The sequence below is a fragment of the Balaenoptera physalus genome (assembly GCF_965194825.1).
Source record: "Balaenoptera physalus genome assembly, chromosome: 1".
Taxonomy (NCBI): Eukaryota; Metazoa; Chordata; class Mammalia; order Artiodactyla; family Balaenopteridae; genus Balaenoptera; species Balaenoptera physalus.
Window position 1 is genome coordinate 24635834 of NC_138882.1, and position 23276 is coordinate 24659109.

At 47.8% G+C, this 23276-nt stretch overlaps 1 protein-coding gene across 2 annotated transcripts; it reads left to right on the plus strand.

Moving 5' to 3' along the window:
* Positions 1-21156: 21156 nt before the first annotated feature.
* Positions 21157-22848, plus strand: MIXL1 (Mix paired-like homeobox; the record flags this gene model as incomplete). Of its 2 annotated transcripts, none has more annotated exons than XM_082427996.1 (2): positions 21157-21564; positions 22507-22848. In XM_082427996.1, the coding sequence occupies 2 exons, from the start codon at positions 21157-21159 to the stop codon at positions 22831-22833; spliced, it is 735 nt and encodes a 244-aa protein (XP_082284122.1). In that variant the 3' UTR covers positions 22834-22848. The 2 variants fall into 2 exon arrangements, with proteins under 2 accessions (XP_082284122.1, XP_082284123.1); XM_082427997.1 differs by having other exon boundaries at positions 22528-22848.
* Between the last annotated feature and the right edge of the window lie 428 nt (positions 22849-23276).

Sequence of the window (23276 nt, forward strand, 5' to 3'; positions counted from 1 at the left end):
AGTCAACTATGCTTCAATAAAATAAATTTTTAAAAAATTAACTTTTTTTCAAAGCCTAATTTAGGAATTTTTGAGGTGGCACCCATTATGGCTACCAGGACTGCCAACCATCCTCATGCCTGGCACATAGTAGATACTGAATAAATTATTCAGTGGATGAATAAATTTGGTGAATCTGTTGGAGACAATTCACTGTACTCATAGAGCTCAGCCCCTGAAGTTCTCCCACAATCTCTGAAGAGAAGTTTATCTTAAATGTAACCTTTGCAGCCTTCCTCTTCTACCCAAAAGCTCAAACATTTTCACACATTCAACCAGGAAATATTTATTGCTCACTTACTATATGCACAAGGCAGAGCAAGGGGCTGGTGTTAACTTCCCCAAATTATTTTCATAGCTAAATAGTTATTAAGTCAACAAATATTTATTCATCACCTATCATGTATTCCAGGTGGAGGGGCAAACAGATGTGATCCCTGCTCTAAGGGACCTAGAGGTCCAAGGGCCATGGATCTCAACCTTATCAGACCCCGAACCTCTTCATAAAACAGATCACTTTTAGTATCCCTCTTCCTATCTAAAAGAAATCCATAGATAAAACATCATATCTACACAGTCATTTTTTATGTCCTAAATATAGTATAAAGGAGAAATGCAGGAAAAGCAATTAATAACAAAACTGTGGCTGTTTGAGCATGCCTTCTAGGGCAATAATGAAGTGGTCAGATGCTTGCATGCATACATGGAACCACCTTGAAAACATCTGCTAAAAATGCAGATGGATAATGCTGTTGCTGCTGGTAATGTGCTTTTTGAAATGGTGAACAACTCTTGAGAAAAAAAATTAGCTCATACATAGATACTTCCCTGGAAATTTTAGTGCAAAAACTCACTGTGTTTCTTTGTAAAATTCAGGTTCTGTGCTTGGATAATTACAGACTGGCTTTTTGTCTCCGTGACCATCCAGCGGGATGTGGGAGTTGGGTAACCTGACCGTGAGTGGCAGGACATCGAGTGTACCCGCCCTGCCCACGGATCGCCAGGTTCATCGCCCCCATGGGTGAGAAAAGCAGAAACGCTCGAGGGGAGATACTAAGAATACCAGGTCCAGAGGCTGCCACGGGAGGCTTCAGAGGCAGAAACTGAAGAGTCAGAACCAGCCCAATCACACTGCATATCTTCAAACAACAGGAAGTCCCGACACCCAGGAAAAATGTGGTGTGCAAGCCCCAGAGCAGGGACTAGGGTGTCGGCTTTCCAGGTGCCAGACAGCAGGATTCCGGCTGAGGCAGATATAAAGGTGATAATCAAATAAAACCCCCATTATAAAGGGCCTTAAAATAAGTACCAAGAGTGTGCCAGCTATACCCTCCCCCATGGCACAGGGCTGTGTGCAAGGCTGTATCTATTTATTTTTTAAAAAGCAAACTTTTGGGGGATTCCCTGGAGGTCCAGTGGTTAGGACTCTGTGTTTTCACTGCCATGCCCAGGTTCAATCCCTGGTCGGGATGCTGGGATCCAGCAGGCCACATGGCATGGCCAAAGGTAAAAAAAGAAAAGAAAAAAGCAAACTTTTAAAAAGCTGCCTGGAAAGCAGGGCCATGGCAGCTCTTGTGTAAAGGTGTGTAACAGGGCGAGAGGCCCAGAGAACATTTCAATAGTCAAAAGGTAGTGGGACCAGGCAATATTTTATTCTTCTTACTTTTACTCCTTCTGAATTTTATGTACTAATCCTTACTAACATTAATTATAATTTATAAACTTCAATATATGGTGTATCTTTTAAATATAAAAGATAAATATATCATATTGTTATAATATAATCATTAATATAATTATATAAATACCAATAATAATTCATTCTTAATAAAGGAATATTCTTTATTCCTATTGACTTCTTTCTAATATATTTACTTTTAAATTAATCAAAAATAACACAGATTTGTGGTGAAAAATATTCACACAGCACTGCAGGGTATAAAGTGAAAAGTTAAATTCCCCTGCCCCACTCCTAAACTCCCCAGTCCCACCTCCTAGAGGTCAGAGTTTCTCAAGTATCCTTCCCTGAAATTTTTTCTATGCATATGCAAATATATACATGTAAATACACTACAGAGCCTCTTTAAAAACATACACATGTGCTTATAGTAGCAACTCGTTTGGCAATTTGCTTTTTTCATTTCACAATATCTTGGGGACCTCTTTCCAGATAGTACATTTAGAGCTACAAATTCTTTCTGCTTGGGTCTAGATCTCCTTTGAACCAACATACCCCAGTTTATTTAAGCAGGGTGGAGGGCACAGCAAACCAGACAAGAGGCACTCACCCATGCAGTCTCTCAGGCTCACCTGGGGAAGGGCAGAGGGGCCGCATTCCAGAAGGAGGCTGTGCTGTGTCATTATCGCTTCTCCCACTGCAGGCCGGGGAAGGGTTTCAGTCCTGGAATAGCAAGGGACCTAAGAGTCCAGTGCCCACACTATATGGATGAGAAACCTGAGGGCTTGTGTTGACCCAAGTCACCGCCAGCTGGTGGAAGGTCCCATACTTGACCCGAAGTCCCCCAGCCCAGCTGACACACCAGCCCACCCTATGGGATCAGTCCCTCCCTGCCTCACACTCCACCATCCAGCCTCCTGGTCTGGGAGCACCTTTGAAAACTGCTGAGAGGGGCCTCCTCTTGTGCCTCACGGAGAACTGGGTCAGAGCAGCAAGCGGCCTTTGATGTAGCTTCTTTGGGGAGTGACTCCATCTGTCTGACGGATTTTTAAAATAACGGATTTCTTGGAGTATTTCCCCCCAAAATTTAGTAAGTGAGTACAACCTATGATCTCATTATCTAAAAATAAGCAGAGTTAATATTTTTGAAAATGCCCCTCCAGAAGCTTTTCTGCGAATCTATGTTTGTGTATTTTTTTATTTTTAGAAAATGGTATATTTTCCATATTGTTTGTCATGTAGCTTGCTTTTCACCCTCTGTGGGGGGGGCAATATTTCATTTTCTCATGACAATGAATGTTACTTCACATCACAGTTTTCAATGGTTGCATCACATTATATCTTATGAATGTACCACAATTTATCCAGCCAATCGTCTGCTGGTGCTGGTTTGTAATCAAATCAACTGTAGAAGAGTCAAGTTACCAACCAGCCTGTATTTCCTTCTGTGTCCAGCACTCGCTGAGGGGAGGGCAGAAGTGTGGGTCTCGGCTCCTGTCCTCCGGAAACCAAACATCTGCAAACACAGATCAAGAATGACAGGAGGGACTTGCCTGGCGGTCCAGTGGTTAAGACTCCGCGCTCCCAATGCAGGGGGCGCAGGTTTGATCCCTGGTCGGGGAACTAAGATCCCACATGCGGCTCGGCCAAAAAAAAAAAAGAGACCGTGTATCGCTATGCTGGGAGGTTATAAATGTGCTGGAGTTGAGAGAAGGGATGGATGGAGGCTTGTCATGGTGAGGTTAGACTGTGGTGTCTGGCAGACCTGGGCTTGGGTCCAGGCTGGGCCACTAAGCAGCTTGGGTAAGGAGGTCTTGAGTAAGTTATTTGGTCCTGTGCCCAAAGCCACAGTTTCTTTTTCTTTTTTTTTTTAAATTAATTAATTTATTTTTGGCTGCGTTGGGTCTTCGTTGCTGCGCACAGGCTTTCTTCAGTTGTGGCGAGCAGGGGCTACTCTTTGCTGCGGTGCACTGGCTTCTCATTGCAGTGGCTTCTCTTGCGTGAAGCACGGTCTCTAAGCACACGGGCTCAGTAGTTGTGGCTCGTGGGCTCTAGAGCACAGGCTCAGTAGTTGTGGCACACGGGCTTAGTTGCTCTGCGGCATGTGGGATCTTCCTGGACCAGGGCTTGAACCCGTGTCCCCTGAATTGGCAGGTGGATTCTTAACCACTGGGCCACCAGGGAAGTCCAAGCCACAGTTTCTTCATCTATAAAATAACTGGTGACAACCACACAATGGGATATTTTCCAGACGTGAGAAAGAAATGAAGTGCTGATAATGCCACAGCATTAGATGAACTTTAAAATATTACACCTAAGTGAAAGAAGTCAGACGTGAAAGATCACAGACGGGATGATTCTGTTTTTATAAAATATCCAGAATAAGCAAATGCATAGAGAAAGAAAGTAGATTGGTGGTTACCAGAGGCTGGGAGAGGCGAGAAGGAGTAGTAACTCCTTAGTGGACACAGCGTCTTCCCTGAGGGTGATGAAATCCTTTGGAAATAGAAGAGATTGTTGCACAACACTGTATACGTACTAAATGCCACTGTATTGTACACTTGGAAAATGGTTAGTTTTGTGTTCTGTGAATTTCACTCCTTAAATAAAATAAATGGTCACAGTGATTGTACTTACCACATAGGGCGGCTATGAGAGTGAAGTGAGATAAACTGTAGAAAGCATTAAGACTTCCCTGGCAGTCCAGTGGTTAAGACTCTGCATGCTGGGGACTTCCCTGGTGGCTCAGCGGTTAAGAATCCCCCTGCCAATGCAGGGGACACGGGTTCGAGCCCTGGTCCGGGAAGATCCCACATGCCGCAGAGTCACTAAGCCCGTGCGCCACAACTACTGAGCCTACGCTCTAGAGACCGCGAGCCACAACTACTGAAGCCCGCGCGCCTAGAGCCCGTGCTCCGCAACAAGAGAAGCCACCGCAATGAGAAGCCCTCGCACTGCAACAAAGAGTAGTCCCTGCTCGTCTCAACTAGAGAAAGCCACGCACAGCAACGAAGACCCAATGCAGCCTAAATAAATAAATAAATAAATAAATAAATATAAATAAATAAATAAAATTTATAAAAAGAGACTGCATGCTGCGGCAGTGTGACCGAAAAAAAAAAAAAAAGAAAAAGAAAGCACTGAATGCAGAACTCAGCACAGAAAAGAACTCACTATCAGCTATGGTTACAAAGTCCTTCCTCTGAGCAAAGCCTTCCAGGGCTTGGGCCCCCAAGAAAAGCCAAAGCCATTACTCTGTGTCTACTAACTAATCTGGGCCCATCACCTCCCTGGCCTGTTTTCCTACTGCTTCCCCTGCTTCACACACTGGACTTGGGGTTCCTGCCACCCACCAGGCACACTGCCACCCTAGGACCTTTGCATTAGATTTTCCCTCCACAGCCGTCACCTTCAGCGTTTGTTCCAGGCCTCTCTGACCGTCCTATTGAAGAGTGTCATCTCCACCCTATCCTCCTTCCCTACCCTTTATAACACTTCTACCAAACTATGTAGTTAACATCATACCAAATTACTATATAATGAATCACTTATTTTGCTTATCGTCTGTCGCCTCTCAATCAGAGCCCCATGGGGGCCAGGAATTTTGCTGTTTGGCTCGCTGCTGTGTTCCCAGTGCCTGGGACAGTGCTGAACTGATGTTAGGTACCCCCGGAACACCTCTGGATGAGTCAGGTCGGGAGGCCAGAATGTCTCCCATGAGATTTGTGCTGGGAGTGGGGACAGGGCCAGAGAGTGTCTGGGGCTCACGAGGAGCCTCGTGGGTTCAGAAATCCTAAACTTCTGAGGCGAGTGTGCCAAGAAAGGGCAGGAGGGAGGGCACACTGACCAGATGGCAGGCTCCAGAAGAGCCAGGGAACATCTGTTTTGTCCCCAGATTGGTTGTCTGAGGACCGGGTTGTCATCTCAAGACTTGGTCCCTTTGGGGTTTGTGCGAGGGAACACCTTGGTTCCTAGATGCTCCCAGATGGATGAAAGAAGGCAGGGAAGCTGAGGAAGAGGGCTCTGGCTCTCCCATCGTCTAGAGGGGAGTGCTGGGTGCCGCAGAGTGGTGGTGGGAACTGCATGGGGTTTGGAGGTGTGGGCAGACCCCTCCCCACCACATACAAGCTGTGGGTCCTTGGGCTGGTCATCTACATGCTCAGAGCCTCAGTTTCCCCACCTGTAAAATGGGAGAAAAGGCACATGAAGAGTGGATTATTGGGGAAACGACTAAGGTTATATGCACAGAGCAGTTAGAAAAGTGCCTGGCCCAGCATGGATACTCCTTCCTCCCCCTTTCAGTGAGGCTGAAGAGGGCTTAACTGGATTGTGCTGAGTCTCCGTTGGTTTCTAAGTAGATGTGTAAGAGAGCTAAGTCTCATAAGAGGGTTTAACATGGGTCTACGTGAAGTGCACTATTGGTCAGAGGCCATGAAAAGATTTTGTAGTAAAAGCCCAGTATGTTGCATCCCAAGGGTTTTTATTAGCAGTCTGATAAAACCATGGCTGTATCTCCCAACAGAGGGGTGGGGGTGAGGGTTGCTGCCTCGTGTCTGCCAAGCCTTGTCGTAGGGCATGATGCACAACTAGGGCGGGACTCAGGTCCTGCTACAAAGCTTCAGACAGTGGGGTGGGATCAGCAAGGGGGCACACGGTGATCCTAGCACCATGAGGGGCCAGGTGCCAAAGAACTTGGTACAAGTGAAAAGCCCACTGGACATCTGGCCACCTCTGTCTGTCCCCTCTGTCCCTGTAACTCCAAACCCAGCACTAGCTGTTTGTCCATTTCCCTTAGGTGTCTGGGGTGATGGCCTGAGTCCGGAGGCCCCTGCACAGTGCACAGCTGTGGGCAGACCCCTGAGGTCCTCTCCTCTCTGAACGGCCTCTATGTTAAAGAAAAAAATTATTCATGACACTTGTTAAAGATGGTAATGCCGACTTTATTCAAGACCATCTTGATAGAAATAGGGACCACTATGATCGAATTTTGCAGGGGAGGGAGAGAGATTGGTCTCAACTCCAAATACGGCATGGGCAGGGGGGAAATTACAGCCAAGGAGCAGGGTAGGAGTCAGTGGATGGAAAATTACTAAGAGGTAATTACTAATATTACATCAGGGGAAAGGGGGATTCTGGTTAAACTAAGCTAACAAGATTCTTGCTAAGACAGGCCAGGGTGACTGGACATCACCTGGGGATGGTGAAGGATGAAGAACCTGATCAGACATTTGAAGGGGGGGTGGGTTCCTGCTAAACTGACTTAGCAGGGTTCTTGCTAAAACTGGATTCTACGAGGAGGTGCACAGAGGAGCCTAGGAGAAGCTTCAGGAGCCTGACTAAAGTTTGGTCAAACAAGGAATCCTTGTCACCCTCAGGCACTACAGTTTCCCTCTCCACACACAGGGTCCTGGGCCAGGTCCAGAGCCCCCTCATTGGACTTGGCGAGAACCTGAAACCCCCTAAGTCTCTGCTGGGCAAGGATGATGCCTATGGACTCGGAGTTCCCGGGGCAGAGAGCGGGAGAGGAGCTGGCCTCAGGCTGAAACCCCTCCTACCTGTGATGCTTTGAGTGATCCTTGCTGTGGGCCATCCCTGCTCCCCCTCTCCTGGCTGCTGGCTTTCGGACCCTATCTCACTGTTCACCAAGGTTTCCACCAAAGAGGGTCAGGAGAAATGGCAGGAGATTGAAAACTCAAATCGTCTAATGCGATTATCTACTTGCAACTCTGGTTTTAAAATTAAATTAATTAATTATTAAAAAAATTTTTAATTGAAGCACGGTTGCTGTACAATATTATATGTTACGGGATTACAATATAGTGATTCACAATTTCTAAAGGTTATGCTCCATTTATAGTTATCATAAAATATTGGCTATATTCCCCATATTGTACAATATATCCCTGTAGCTTATTTTATACCTAATAATTTGTACCTCTTACTCCCCTACCCCTATATTGCCTCTCTCCACTTGCAACTCTGTTTTTAAAAAAAGAATTTTTTAATTTTTATTTTATACTGAAGTATAGCTGATTTACAATGTTGTGTTAGTTTCAGGTGTACAGCGAAGTGATTAAGTTATACATATACATATGTTCATTCTTTTTCAGATTGTTTTCCCATATAGGTCATTACAGAGTATTGAGTAGAGTTCCCTGTGCTACACAGTAGGTCCTTGTTGATTATCTATTTTATATATAGTAGTGTGGGTATGTTAATCCCAACCTCCTAATTTATCCCTCCCCCTGCACCTTTGGTAACCGTAAGTTTGTTTTCTAAGTTTGTGTCTTAGAAAAGAATTTTGAGGAAGAGAATAAAACCTGACCAAAAAGAGTACTAGAGAAATCTTATATTTGAGAAGTGGTTGGAAATGGGTTCTGCACACAGAGGGGGCTCCAAAAGACTCAGATAGGGCTTCCCTGGTGGCGCAGTGGTTGAGAATCTGCCTACCAATGCAGGGGACACGGGTTCGAGCCCTGGTCTGGGAAGATCCCACATGCCGCAGAGCAACTAGGCCCGTGAGCCACAACTACTGAGCCTGCGCGTCTGGAGCCTGTGCTCCGCAACAAGAGAGGCCGCGATAGTGAGAGGCCCGCGCACCGCAATGAAGAGTGGCCCCCGCTTGCTGCAACAAGAGAAAGCCCTCGCACAGAAACGAAGACCCAACACAGCCAAAAATAAGTAAAATAAATAAATAAATAAACTTTAAAAAAAATTCCTAAAATTCATCATTTAAAAAAAAAAAAAAGACTCAGATATATGGTTGAATTTCTCAGTCCCTCAGAGACTCCTCACTGGTGGGAAGGTGGGTTATGATTAGCGAACCACAGAATTCTAGAAATCCTTTATTCTAGTGCTCAAACTTGGCTGCACATTGGAATCACCTGGGAGCTTTAATAACTCTGATGCCAGTGTCCCACCACAGAGGCTCAGATTTATTCCATGTGAGGTGCAGTCTGGAGTCAGGATTTTAAAGATTTCCCCAGGAGACGACAGTGTGCAGCCAGCTTGGGGGTCACATCTCTCCTCAGTTTCCTCCTTTTACACATCAGGAAACTGAGGCCCAGAGAGGGGAGAGCTTACTCAAGGCTTTGCCTTTCTGGGCTTTGCCCTTGGGCCCAGTCTCCTCAGCATGTTACCCAAAGCCCCCCTCCTCAGGGAAATGACAGATTTTGCCCCTGATAAGGGCTCTGCTCCCCGCTGCCCTCACGCCCTAGGTGTGGCTGATTGGCATGCTAATTCTCCCCCGGCATCACCCTCTGGGTGGCTTCACAAGTCCCTGTCAGCTGACCACTTCCTCCAGCCCCCCCTCCGAGGCTTCAAAAACTGTGGAGAAACTTAATATGGCCCCAAGGTCCTTTCATCCCATCAGTGCCTTTCATCTGAGCCTTTTAAAAGTGAAAAGTTTCAACTATCAAAGAACCCCCAGGAAGAAGGTAGGAGGCAGGTACCACTTTCCCCATTTCACTGCTGGCAAAACTGAGGCTCTGGGAGAAGCTGTCAGTTGCCCCCCTGAGCCCTCCAGTTCCTCTTGAGATAAATCAGTTGACAGAAACCTGCAGGGGCTGAAAGAAACCCCACTGAGTCTTCCAGAAAGAGACACGGACCAGACAGTTGCTTCTGCATGGACGGCCTCCCCTGTCCTCTTGTGTCTCAGCACCTTGGGTGGGTGCTATACTCCGTACCTTTGTGCCTTCAGGAGCTCAAGGCCCCGGACTCATACAACCCCAGACACGTCTGAGCTGGCCCCAGAGCTCGGCAGACACCGGGGGCCCTGCCCACCGGGAGCTCGCAGGCCAGATGGGAGCCGAGATGAGCATACCTGAGAAAACACTGACTTTGCAAAGCAGTGGTGAGACGTGGTAGACCCGGCAGTGAGGGACCACGGAGGGCGGGAGGGCGCACGGGCAGAGCCAAAGCGAGTGCACGGTGTCCCTCCACCTCACTTAACCCGCAGCACTGCCAGGAATGTCGTAAGGATCAGCCAGATGCTCCACGGGCGGTGTTTTGCAGTGTTCATTGCCGCATCAGCCGAGACTTGCACCTGGCCTGGGCTAGCCAGCTTAAAAAGCCCTTTCGGGGGTAAGCACCTCTGCTCTCCACAGGCACACTTTGCAGAGGAGAAAACCAAAGCCTGGAGACGTGAAAGCCCTCGCCCAAGGTCCAGCAACTAATCGAGGACTCAAGTGAAGACAGATTCAAGAATCTGCACCCTTCTGGGGCTGGAGACTTGACCCAGAGTGGGCGGGAACCCCGAACTTGTGCAGCGTGCCAGCCACAGAGACCCCCTGACCCCCGCCTGCTTATCATAATGAAATGTTCACCGAGCCCCTCTTGTGTGCCGGCTACGAGGCTGGTGTTGGGTGAGTGGAGAACAGGTCAGATCCAGTTTCCGCCAGTCTCCCAGGGAAGGCGGACAACTACACAGGCGTCCCAGGCAGCGTGTAGACAGGAGGGCTGGGAGCAAGTGCCCTGGTCTTGGGCTCAGGGCTCCTTTTGGGTGTTCATACCACACTTCTACGTGGGCCAGAACCCCAGGCCATCTAGCGCAGGTCAGGAACTTCAGTGACTGCGTGCGAAGAAAGGGGGGGGGTCACCCGGATGGGGCTGTGCGTGGGGATTGTTGCCTGTGTGTGGCTCCAGGCTGCGAAATACGCTCCGGCACAGCGCAGTAATATACCTGAACAGGCTCTTGCTTCGAGGAAAAGCTGGGGCTAAAACAGGGAGAGGCCTTTTAGAGTCTGAGATAGGTGCTCCCCAAACAGCTCAGCCAGCCCCTCCTCATCCAGGCCCCTGCAGACTCCACCCCTTCAGCCCTCAGACTCAAGGTGCCTCGGGGACCCCCAAGGAAGAGATGCACACTCAACCACGCTCTCCACTCAACCTCATTCCTCTCTGGACGCGCTGGGAGGCATAGGCGTGCTCAAGTTGCTGAACCTCTCCTAACCCAAAGGCTTGTAAAACATCTTTGCGTCAAGACAAAAGCTGTGCCCGAGGGCTCGGCTCAGACCAGATCTCACTCAGGCCCTTCCTGGAGTGAGCTAAATCACCTTCTTCTCCCACAGTCAGTGTCAGATGCTTCCAAAGTAGGGCTGGCTCCAGGAAAGCGGGGTCTTCCCAGAGCTGGAGCAATCCAGGCATTTCCCCCGGGGCATCCTCGGACATATCCTGAGTCCTTCCAAATGCAGAACACACAGGAGATTACGAGAGTTTGAGAATGATCGCTGTACAATGAATACAGATACTGTTAAAGTCTGTAAGGAAAAGTGTGAAAGTCTCTCTCCCCCGTCCAGCGCCACTTCCCACACAGATGGGCACACACACAGATTTTAGATTGTGATTTCTCTCCGGCGTCTGACAGATTTTATAGTGTGCTAGGCACACGGGGGCATAGTGATATCAAACAAAGAAATTATAGTCTGGCTAGGGAAACAAGATCCGACTGCAGAAAAACTATACATGAAATTATATAAATATATGTATAGACACACACACCCATACACACGTGCCTACACAGAAAAGGTTTTACCCGAAAGGGTTGATAAATGGCTGACCTCAGATAGATTTATTTATTGGGTCTTTTTTTTTTTCTGTGGTTTACATTTGACCTCTGCAGAAACTAGGACTCACATGAATTGACTGGAGAGCCCCACACACATAACCAAGGAATGGTGGCAGCTGGGGCAGACCCGGGGGGAGGACGACTTGAACCCGGACCGGCAGGGGGTGGGGTGGGATTTGGAACAAATATCAGAAGGCGGAACCAAGTTACTCCCGAGAAGGACAGGGGTTTGAGAGATGAGGACGGGTGGCCTGAGGGGGAGCAGACGCCCAGGCCCTGGATTGGGTCAGCCTGGCTCTGACTCCAGCCATCTCAGGCCTCCCGGGCCTGTCCCCTCCCTGAGTCACCCTTCACCCCAGGGAGACTCGGGCAGGAAAGGTTCCGTGAGATCACATCTGCGCAGTCTCCACACGGGGAGCTCCAGGCCGGGCCGGGCCTGGTAAGCCCACCGTTAGCCTGTCTTCTGTCACCGAAGACAGGCTGAGGCGGGTCTTCCCGACTCTGGAGAGTTCCCAGGGTGGGCTCCTGAGCTCAGCCTCTCCGGGAGAGGTCCCCTGTCGCCCCTCAGGAAGGGGGAGCTCCCCCAGCAGTGCACACGCCCAAGGCACTTTCGGCCCCAGTGTCCGAGGTCGGAGAGGGGCCGGCCTGAAGGGGGCTGTTTTCTTAAACCCCACTCAGGGACATTTTTAGGGCTGTGGCTGCAATTGCGGAGTCTCCTCCCAGACTTGCAGTGGAACGGTCCTGAGCTGACCTCTGATTGGCTCTTTGCCACCAGGGTGGGCACGACTTCCAGCAACTCGTCCTCTGGGGAAGACTTAGCAACAGATGAGTCAGAATTCCCGGGGATGCCTCATAACTCAACCCAGAGTCCCCAGAAACTTGCCCAGGATGATGGGGGAGAAAAAAGGTTAAGAGCTGTTTGCAGAAGCAGAGGAAGTTCCTCGAGAGCAGTGGAATGAGAGGCTTGATTTTCCCTCTTCTGGCGTATTAGCTCTTCCCCTGGAGTCCCTGGCCATGGGGGTCCCTGTCGCCAGGCTGATACCTGGTGCTGGGGATCCAGGCTCCCTGACAGGCCTTGCTTATTCCTGCATTTGTACCTGTGTTCATGCCCTCTTCTCCCAAAGTCCTTCTCACGGCCTCCCTAAAGCCCGTCTGCCCGCCTGCAAGGCTCAGCCCGGCCACCCTTCATCCAGGAAGTGTTCCTGCACCTGCCAAGCCCAGCCTTGCCTCTCCCCCACGTCCTCTCCCTCTCCCCCCAGTACTCCCTTCATTTGATAAAGCAGCATGACCAAGCCTTCTGTGGTCGTGCAATAAACACACTGACTCAGTGGCTGCGCTTTGGGCAGCCTGGCTGGTGGCAGATTACCCAGAGGGAAGACCCAGCTACAGACCACGCTCAGCTCCGGCACCGCCCCCTTCCTCTGCTTCCAGCTCCAAACGGGGTGACTGCGGCTGATCTTCTCTCCCCTGGGTTCATAAAGCAAGTGCCACCTCAGGCCAGCAGACCCTGCCTCTCCAAAGTGGTATTTCTGTCCTCAGCCTCAGTATCTATCTTCCATTCTTTCAAAAATACTGCCTATTGCTTTTAAAAACTTTTTATTCTGGAGAAATCTCAAGCATTCACAAAAGTAGAGAGAATAGCATCGTGAATGATCATGACGTAACTTCAACTGTTATCAATTCATACCCAATCTTGTTTCTTCTATATTTCCCCTCTCTTCCCCGACCCCCAAAATAGATTATTTTGAGAGCAAAGCCCAAACATCTTATTATTTCATCTGCCAATATTTCCAGGTATCTCTAAAAGACAATGAGTCTTTTAAAAATATAACACAAAATCACCATAACTGAAGAAATATTAACAGCAATTCCCTAATATCGTATCCTATCTAACGTTGAAATGTCCCACCTTGTTTTAGAAATGAAATTTTACAGATGGTTTGTTGGTATCATTCCCCAAATGTTGCATTGGGTTGATATGTCTCTTTGGTTTCTTTTGGTCTCAGGTTTTCTCTCTCTCTGCACTTTATTTGATGAAGCAGCTGTTGGTTTGTCGTGTGCAGAGGTTTCCACGCTCTGGGTTTTGTAGAGTGTATCCCTGTGGGTGACGTGGGACCTGCTCCTGTACTTCTTTGGAACTGGTAGGGAGCTCTAACGGCTGAATGAAATTCTGGTTCTAAATTTTGGCAAGAGTGATTCGTAGGTGGCGATGCGCATTTCTACAAGGACGGAGAGTTAGCAGTCATGACGATCACCGCGTAGGTCCACTATTTCATTAGAAGTTGCAAACGGGGTTATTCTAACTCTATCATTCCTTCTTCATGTATCAGCAAAACACCTCTATAAGGAGAAATTTTTCTTTGTCAAGAGTGTGTTTCCCGGGCTTCCCTGGTGGCGCAGTTGTTGAGAATCTGCCTGCCAATGCAGGGGACACGGGTTCGAGCCCTGGTCAGGGAAGATCCCACATGCTGCGGAGCAACTGGGCCCGTGAGCCACAACTACTGAGCCTGCGCGTCTGAAGCCTGTGCTCCACAACAAGAGAGGCCGCGACAGGGAGAGGCCCGCGCACCGCGATGAAGAGTGGCCACCGCTTGCCGCAACTAGAGAAAGCCCTCGCACAGAAACGAAGACCCAAGACAGCCAAAAATAAAAAAATAAAAAAAATAAAAGAAGCACTAGATGCTCTCTTTAAAAAAAAAAAAAAAAAAGAGTGCGTTTCCCTTGAGTTTCAGTCATACAGGAAAGGAAGGATAAATACTTATTTCTTTCTCTGTTTACCAGTCTTCAGAATAAAGGGTTTTTCCAAAGGTGACCAATTTTTGGTTTTTGTGATCATTATGAAATAAAGTTTTTTAACATACTTGGTATGTTTCAATCTATTGCTTTTGTATTCTTTTTTTTTGACTTTTTGTTTTGTTTTGTTTTTGCTTTCAGGATTTTTTTGTTTGTTTATTTACTTATTTATTTTTGGCTGTGCTGGGTCTTCGTTGCTGCGCTGGTAATTTTTCTAGTTGCAGCGAGCGGGGGCTACTCTTCGTTGCGGTGGGCAGGCTTCTCATTGCGGTGGCTTCTCTTGTTGTGGAGCATGGGCTCTAGGTGTGCAGGCTTCAGTAGTTGTGGCACGCGGGCTCAGTAGCTGTGGCACGCGGGCTCTAGAGCGCAGGCTCAGTAGCTGTGGCACACGGGCTTAGTTGCTCCGAGGCATGTGGGATCTTCCCAGACCAGGGATCGAACCCATGTCCCCTGCATTGGCAGGAGGATTCTTAACCACTGCACCACCAGGGAAGTCCACTTTCAGGATTCTTATTGATGCTCAAACTGTCCCAATGTTTGGTCAGCAGGAGCCTATTCAGATTGTTTCTTGGGAGGGCTCCCTCAGTAGTGCTTAATAGTTTTGTCATTTTCAGATATGACTAAATAGTTTAGACTCATACATTTGCTGTCTCAGGCCTAGAATGAGCCATTTCCCAATGAAGCATTTTTTTCCTTTTAATAGGAAATGGTATGTAGAGACCAAAGTCTCAGTGCTAATGAGTTTAAATAATCCCAGAATAAGAAACCCAAATTAAAAGCAGGGCCCCCTTTGGCACTATGTACAAGTGATCAACCCAAGGCAAAAGCATATTTGGGGGCAATAAAAGGGAGTGGGCTGAGTCTGGGTCAATGGCTGGGGTCTCGGAGTGGTGGGTCAGCTGCGTGGGGTGGGCTTCATTCTTGCAGAATGGCCACTAGCCCAAGCAGCCAGGCTGCAAAGCAAAAGGCCCAGCAGTAAGGAGATTCTCCTCATGGTACTGCAGCTCGGTGCCTGGAGCACATGAGCGCTGTCTGAAAGGAGAGGAGGTCAAGGTTACTTACTGTTCTGTCCAAAGGAGTCCGAGGGCCGGGACTGTGAAGAGGTAAATGCCCAATTGCTGGAGAGAGTGGATCTGTTTATTTAAAACAACCCTTCCTGGTGCACACTAAAATGGATTGGAATCCATTCGACGGTGCCTTATTATATCCTATATCCACCAAGAATCTGTGCTTGATTGGACTAACTTTAGGTGGTATTTTACTTGCACAGATTTTTCTCATCTATTATAGGCTTATAATATATCCAGTAAATGACAATATATTGGAAATACAGACCCAATACATGCTGGGTGGGACACAGAGTCCAGAATTGATCTTAGGTTACTTTGGGTATCTGCTATCACGTAATAAATTATTTGGGGGCAGAAAAGACAGGTATTGGCAGATTCTGTATTCTCCTGACACCTCTCTCTTTACTTCTCCTGGTTCAGTTTAACTCTGTGCAAGACACGTGATACGTGCTAATTCAATACCATGCCACACCCCACAGAGAGTCAGGGAATTCTGAAGCTAAGTTTCATTACCTGCTTAGAAGAGAACAGAATGATCAAAATGAGATGGAGTTTAGTCAACTGACAACGTTGAAGAAACTCACGGTATCATAAGCAGTGTTCTCGTATCATCACTTTGGAGAAACACCGTTCATGAATGCTACAGGAGTACCTCACACACTGCTCAGCCAAATCTATAGGAGACTGTCCAGTAGGAAAATGAGGTAATCATTTTGATGATCTAGACTTCTGTTTAAACAATAAAAATGAGATTCTAGAATTCAAATCTAGTGTATGATTTTGTATCAACTGAATATCTCTTTGTATCTACATATAAAAATTTATCATGGGGGAGTTCCTTGGTGGCCTAGTGTCTAGGATTCCGGGCTCTCACTGCCATGGCCCAGGTTCAATCCCTGGTCCTGGTCGGGGTACTGAGATCCCGCAAGCCGTGCAGCGTGGCAAAAAAAAAAAAAAAAAAATTATCATGGATCTAGAGATGATTATACTAAGTGAAGAAAGTCAGACAGAGAAAGACAAATATCATATGATGTTGCTTATATGTAGAATCTAAAAAAATGATATAAATGAACTTATTTACAAAACAGAAATAGACCCACAGACACAGAAAACAAACTTATGGTTACCAAAGGGGAAAGAGGGGGGAGGGATAAATTAGGAGTTTGAGATTAACATATATGCACTAATATATATAACATAGTTAACCAACAAGGTCCTCATAACTATACTCAATATTTTGTAATAACCTATCAGGGAAAAGAATCTGAAAAAGAATATATATATTGATATATACATATATTTATATATATAAAACTGAATCACTTTGCTGTACACCTGAAACTAACACAATGTAAATCAACTATACTTCAATAAAAAATATCAAATCAACTATATATTCAATTAAAAATAAATAAAACCAAAACAAAGAGGAGTATAGACAAACAGACTGTGGACAATGAAAATACGGAAAATTTCAAAACTTAAGCTACAAAATCTAGCACTTACCAAATAAAAAATTTTCAGATGAAAAAAGAAATTATCAAAGAAGAGTGATTTGCTGGATGATGATATAGAGCTTAGCTGTTAAATATGATAGCCACTAGCCACATGTAGCTAAATTTAAATCAATTAAACTGAAATAAAATTAAAAATTCAGTTCCTTGGGGGCACCAGCCCCATTTAAAGTGCTCAGTAGGCACATTGCAGAAAGAAATGTCAGACAAATGCCAGGTGTGAGGACCAAATACTCTGCTAGTTGTTTCAGTTTTTCTTTTCAAGTGTGTAGACATAAACTTGGAAAATTTATGTTTTCCTTTCTCTGAGGTTGAAATGTTCTTTTAACTTTATTGCATAGCTATGTGAATCGGGGTCGTGAAAGACATACAGAAGAGTCTTTCCTGCTCAGAGGCTTTTGGGTAAAAATCACTGAAAGAAGAAAAGGAATCATCCTTTAAAAAAACTCAACACGCTGGGTTCAAAATCTGTTTCGTGTTTGTTATTTGAATTTATATGACGCTGACTAAACAACTAAAAAAGCTTCTTAACATTTTATCACTTTCCTGGCACATTAATACCTTTTGGGGGTGTTGTCTCTCGATCTCTTGTAACCACTGGTTCTGAAATAAACTTCAGAAACTGAAGAGGCCTGGGCAGAAGAGGAGATGAAATCAAAGCGAGGCCAGGATCAAAGGGGCAAACAGCTCTCGGATCTCAAGGTGAAAGCAGAGCCATCGACGCCCCTCGGCTGCCTTTTCCTGGCTCTCTCTTTAATAAACACCCAGGGCTCCAGAGCCAGGCCTTAGGGCAGCGCAGAGGGGAAGAGAGTACTTAGCACTTGGAGAGGAAAGGCAGGCCTCTGTGATGTTTGGGGGAGTCAGTGACAGGAACCGTGGTGGGAAATGTGGAGGAAGCAGAACAGGATGGGGACCCCACATGGCTTCATCCTCCCCAGCCTGGGCTGTTATAGAGCCAGTCTTGGCTCCAGAGAATAATGTTTTCTTTATGTGTCGCTTTTCTACTGCGTTTTTACTTGTATTTACCAGCTTTCCTTATACAGGAAGCATCTCTGAAAACTGTCTTCTATTTCACCTTGCCCTTCCTTTGTGTGTCTATTTCAATAGGCGTTACTGACAGACCAAATATAAATAATGGCCAAAAGCGCTCAGCAAATCAAGTGGTGAGGAGCAGAGCCCACGTGTTAGTGAGGGGGAATCTGACCCCTGACCTCAGTGATCCTTGTCTTCGGCTAACCCTGAACTTTGGTTTGCTATTCTGTAACTGGTAAACTGACTTGCTTTGGTAGAAGAAAGTACTTTACAGAGCTTGTTTAAAAGGTACTTAAATTTCACAGATTATCTATTTTGGGAAAGAACTTGCAATAATTATTTTTTAAGATATTGCCAAGGATCGGGCTCTTTCCATTTTGCATTTGGAGAAACAGGTATAGAAGAATGAACAAATATTCATTGTGCATTCGCAGCAAGGTAAATGAGTAAGGAATCTAGAACTTGGATTTAGTGAAAACCACTTATGATTTTTTAGGTGTTTGTCAAGCAAAAGAGAAGCAGAAAATAACTTTAGAGTGAACGTACTCTGTAGAGACCCTGTAGAGGCTTACAGATTGCTCACCATAGTCAATGAAAAGCCCAAGAGAACTGGGAAAACCGTTCCTACTGTGCAGTAGCACCTCTTTTCAGATATATTACATTGCATTCTTTGCTTCAGTTTTAAAAAATTAGTTTTTTTTTAATTCAGATTTTACCAGTTTTTCCACTAACGTTCTTTTTCCTTTTCCAAGGATCCAACTCAGAATACCACACTGCATTTAGTCATCAAAAAACTAGGTTTTAAAAATGAACTTATAACAATAATACAGGCACATAATTAAAAAAATAATAAAGCACACCGAAGGGTATAAAATAAAGTCTCCAACTATAACACTTCACTCCAAATTCCAACCCTGGGTTTCTACTGTCTCCTCAGTGAGGTTTTTTTTTTTTAGGTATATGCAAGCACACACCATTAAAACTTCATTTTAGAGCAAAAGGAGGAGAGAAGGGGAAAGGCTGAAATCTTATTTCAACATAGAGGATTACAATTCCACACAGACTCTCAGGAAAAGTCGTAAGAAGATAATGCTCATTTAGTCAGTTTGGAGGATTATCAAGCTGCAAATTGAACACTGCAATTTCTTACCACCAGTTTAAAAGACAGAGAAAAGACTGTCTTACATGTTTAGATTCCTTCATCAAATCGTCCCCAGGCACTCCATTCGTGTCTGCAGGTCCACTTTCCTGGCAAAACTGCAAAACAGGCAGGTTCGTGGGCCCCTCACAAGTGAGCAGATAGCAGCAGAGGAACGAGGCTTGGACAAAGGACTGGGGGATTTCCACACAGGCCGGAGAATTCTGATGACTCTTGACCCCTGGGCAGAGTTTCTGGGTTGCTGGGCCATCTGGCTCTTAAACCTCAGCTGGCAGCCAGCAGCTGGCAAACCTCTGCTTTCCTTGCGTAGTTGGCCTCCTGATCTCAGAGCGACAGCAGTGGAACTCGGGGTCTGCGTGGATCTGGCTCCACCACCTCTGCCTGTGACTGGGAACCCAATGGGCCCAATGTGCCTGGAAGAGAACAACCCCGAGACTGGAGAGGGCCAGGGGGCTTCACCCTCCTCTGAGGCTGGCAGGGGAGCTCAGCAGGGGGCCTGGGGGTCATGTCTGGAGACCAGCTCGGCACAGTGCCTTTGGAGTCATTTGGGCCTCGTCTAGATTGTGGAGTGTTTCTTGATCTGTAAAACTGGGATAGGAATAGCTACTTCATAGGTACATACGTAAAGCACAGCCTAGCACAGTGACACTACAAAGATGGTTTTTGAATTAATGAAAGAATGAGGGAGCATAGTAAAATAAGAGGGTCTGACCTCCCATCCCATACATCCTCTGCCTAAAAACCCCAATGACCTGGCTAAGGAATAAAGGAGGAAGGGAGGAGAAGGGAGAAAAAGAAGGACGGGGTAAGGGGTGGGTGCAGGTGAAGCAGCGGGCTGTGAGAATGGTCGGACTGCCTACAAGAGCCTCAGGGGCTGCGCAAGGGCTCTGGGACACAGTCCCTGACCCTATCCCCTACCCCCACAGGGAGAGCATCAAGCACAGGGCTCCTCTTTGCAGCTGCCCCAAGAATCCTTTTTGCTTTGACACCTGGAAAGTCCATCCAGGACGAAAATATCCAAGCTCTTCCTGAGGCTGTCTTGTAGCATTCTAGAATGGATAGAGACAGGTGGGGACTGTAGCCTAAGAGACCCTCCCAACTCAGAGCCCTCTCTGAGTCAGTGACAGTAAATGGCCCTGGTGAAATCAGGGCTCAGGTTCTGGGAGCAAGAAGACCCAGGCCTTTGGGCTCCTCTCCTGAGGACATGCACTCTGGTGGAGCGGTTCCCATACTGGACCATGAGTTTCTATAAAGTGAATTCAGTGGCATCCAATTCAACAGATGTTAATTGGAGCCTTATGCATAGCGCCTTATGCATAGTAGATGTACAAAGCAGACACTCAGACTTGAACGAGAGAAGTGGTTCCTGTTAAGACTTTACAATCTAGGAGGGGAAGCAGATACATAAACCATAACCACAGTACAAATCAGGGTAAAACGGGAACCTTAAATGAGGACCAAAGGGCAGAGGCAAGAGAGAGTGGAAACTTGGTGGTGCCCCTTTCATCTCCTCCCTTCCAGCTCAGACGCGTCTTGAGCATTGTTGGGTATCTCCAGAAAGGCCAGATCAGGAGTCAATAAATGAGTCTAGAAAGGCACATTCTCAACCCTGCTGTGCCTAGGGTACCCTTATTCCTAGGCCTACAGGGACATTCCAGACAAAAGGTCTCCTCCCCTCCAAGGTGAGTTTACTGCCTCTCTTTGAGGTCTCTTTATCTGCACCCCCTTCTTCTGATTCAGGATTTGTTAGGGAGGCTTGCGGAGGACAGGGGCTGGGCTGTTTGACCAACCTGGTACAGGGTCTAGCACATAGCAGGGGGGGTAAATAAATACCTTTGATGACGACAGACGGGGCAGCGGGCAAGGCTCACTGACCTGGCCATGCGAGAGAGAGGCTGCCCCCGGCCCTCGCCGCCCTGAGCGGGTGACCCGACCCCAGAGGAGGGCGGTTCCGCCCGCACTCCGCCCACGCACTCGAGGGGCCCCTAGCCGCCGCGCTCCCGGGGCAGACCTGCTCTGGGGGATGTGGATTGCGGTGGCGGTGGCGGGGCTGGCGGGGCGGATGAACGGGGGAGGGGTCGGAGGGGGCCCAGGCCCAAGTTCACGCCTCCCTCCCTCCATCCCACGGGCAGCGGAAGCGATTATTCCCCACCGGCGTCTGGCGGGGCGGGGGGCGGGATCGCACCCCGAAGAGACACGGGCGTCCACCCCTTTGATCGCGCCGCCACACCGGGCCCCCTCCCTCGGCCCCGGGGCCGGTATAACTAGAGGCCGTGCCCCTCCCGGCGGCGCACTGGGGTCCGGCAGCAATGGCCGCAGCTGAGCCCAGCCAGCTCCAGTTCGGGGAGATCGCCGCGCCCCCCGCCTACCGGCCCGCCCACCCCGGCGGGGCGTTCCTGCCGCCCCCGAACCCCGCCGCTGCTCTGCTCCCCGCGCGTCCCTCGGGCCCCGGTCCGGAGCGCGGCGCCCCGGTGGCCTTCGCCGGCTTTCTCGGGAGGGGTCCCGGGCCCGCGGCGCCGCCCTCCGCCGCCCTGGGCCCGCCTGCGCCCCCTAAAGGCGCGGCCGTCCCGTCGGCGTCGCAGCGCCGAAAGCGCACGTCGTTCAGACCCGAGCAGCTGCAGCTGCTGGAGCTCGTCTTCCGCCGGACCATGTACCCCGACATCCACCTGCGTGAGCGCCTGGCCGCGCTCACTTTGCTCCCGGAGTCCAGGATCCAGGTGAGCGGCCGCGGCGGGCCGGCACGTTCGCCGGTGGCACTTGCTTGACGTAGGGCAAGTTCCTTCCCTTGAGCCTCGGTGTCCTAGGCTGTAAAACCAGTACCTGTTGCCTACGGTGATTGTGAGGCTTAAATGAAATAATTCAGCCGCACGCTCAGTGACTTCTGCCTCTCATTGCTGAGGATAATAAGGGCCCCTCCGAGGAGGCTAGCTGGTCTCTTGAAATGGTCAGAAAGTAAATCCTCAGCAGGAAGGTAATAGGAAGTATTTTCACACTTTTTCCTTATCCAGGAAGAAGGGACAGATGAGGCACAGTTGGTGTTTCCTCCTGCTGGCTCACCAAGTTGCCCCCCTGGGCCCCTAGGCCACTTTCTTGGCAGGTATTGGGTCTGCAATGTGGGTTGTAAAGGATGTAGTGTCTTGGGGTAAAGCCTGAAGCATATGGAGCTTCTCGTCACAGTCTGAAAAATCTAGCGCAAGGTGCGTTTGTTGCCTAAAGTAATAAGGACAGGTTCCTCGGTATTTGTGGGGAAATAGTGAGCTGAAAAATTTATTCATATAAATGAATGAAGTCCACTGGGCAAAATGCCTACTTAAATAATTTGACAAGGGAGTACACTTTCAAAAACTAATTTTCCAAATTCTTTTAAGGGCTATCATCTTTAAGCATAGTAGCATTTTTTCTCTAAAATTCTTAAGTGCTGCTATTTCTGCGTCCTCATTTTTCATTGCAGATGTCCCTATATAAAGTATAGCTAGAACTAGGTATTATTCCAATTTTGCATCTGGGAATGGTGAGGCCGAGAAAGCTAGGTGCTCTGATTTGTGAAGTGTTCTGTGAAAACCATAAGGTTTGGGAGCAGGGAGCCAGGGCATGTTAAACTGGAACTTATTATGAACTATGAAGGTGTAATAGTAGCATGAGGACCCAACCAAAAGCAGTTTCTCTCTCCCCCCTTCCAGGTGTGGTTCCAGAACAGGCGCGCCAAGTCGCGTCGTCAGAGCGGGAAATCCTTTCAGCCTTCAGCCAGGCCAGAGCTTTTCCTCCACCACTCTGCTTGTGAAACTGAAGCAGAATATTTGAAGCCCCAGCTGCCTCTGGAGGTAGATGTGAACTGCCTGCCGGATCCCAACAAGATTGGAGGAGACATCTCCGACCCTAGCTCCCAAGCTCAGAATTTTGAAACCTATTCTCCTCTCTCTGAAGACATTGGTTCAAAGCTGGACTCATGGGAGGAACACATCTTTTCTGCCTTTGGTAACTCTTGAGGAGTCTGGGAGAATTCAGGATAAGGTCAGAGGAACCATGACTGACAGCCAGGGAGACACACATCAGAATACCATCCTTTCTGGCTTCCATGTTAAGGACTCATCCATGTTAACCTTGGTAATGGTTTTGGGTCATCTCTCACCTGTGAAGCTTCTTCCCCTTTTGCCCATGAACTTTTGCCCATGGCCTGTTCTTTCTTCATAGTACACACCCCCTAGGAGTTCTGGCATTTTTTACCAGTGCATCTCCAAATCTGCACTTTCATTTTGGTCTGCATACCTGCTCCTTCCTACCAGTCCTGTTGTTATTTTTCCGCACTAGTTTTTCAGAACTCACTATCTTCACAAGAGCTCCTTGGTTCGACTCAGTTTCCCCTTGTGCTTAACAGCTGCTGTCTTCATATGGCTCCTCCAAGGCTTATACCCTTAGACTCATGTTAACC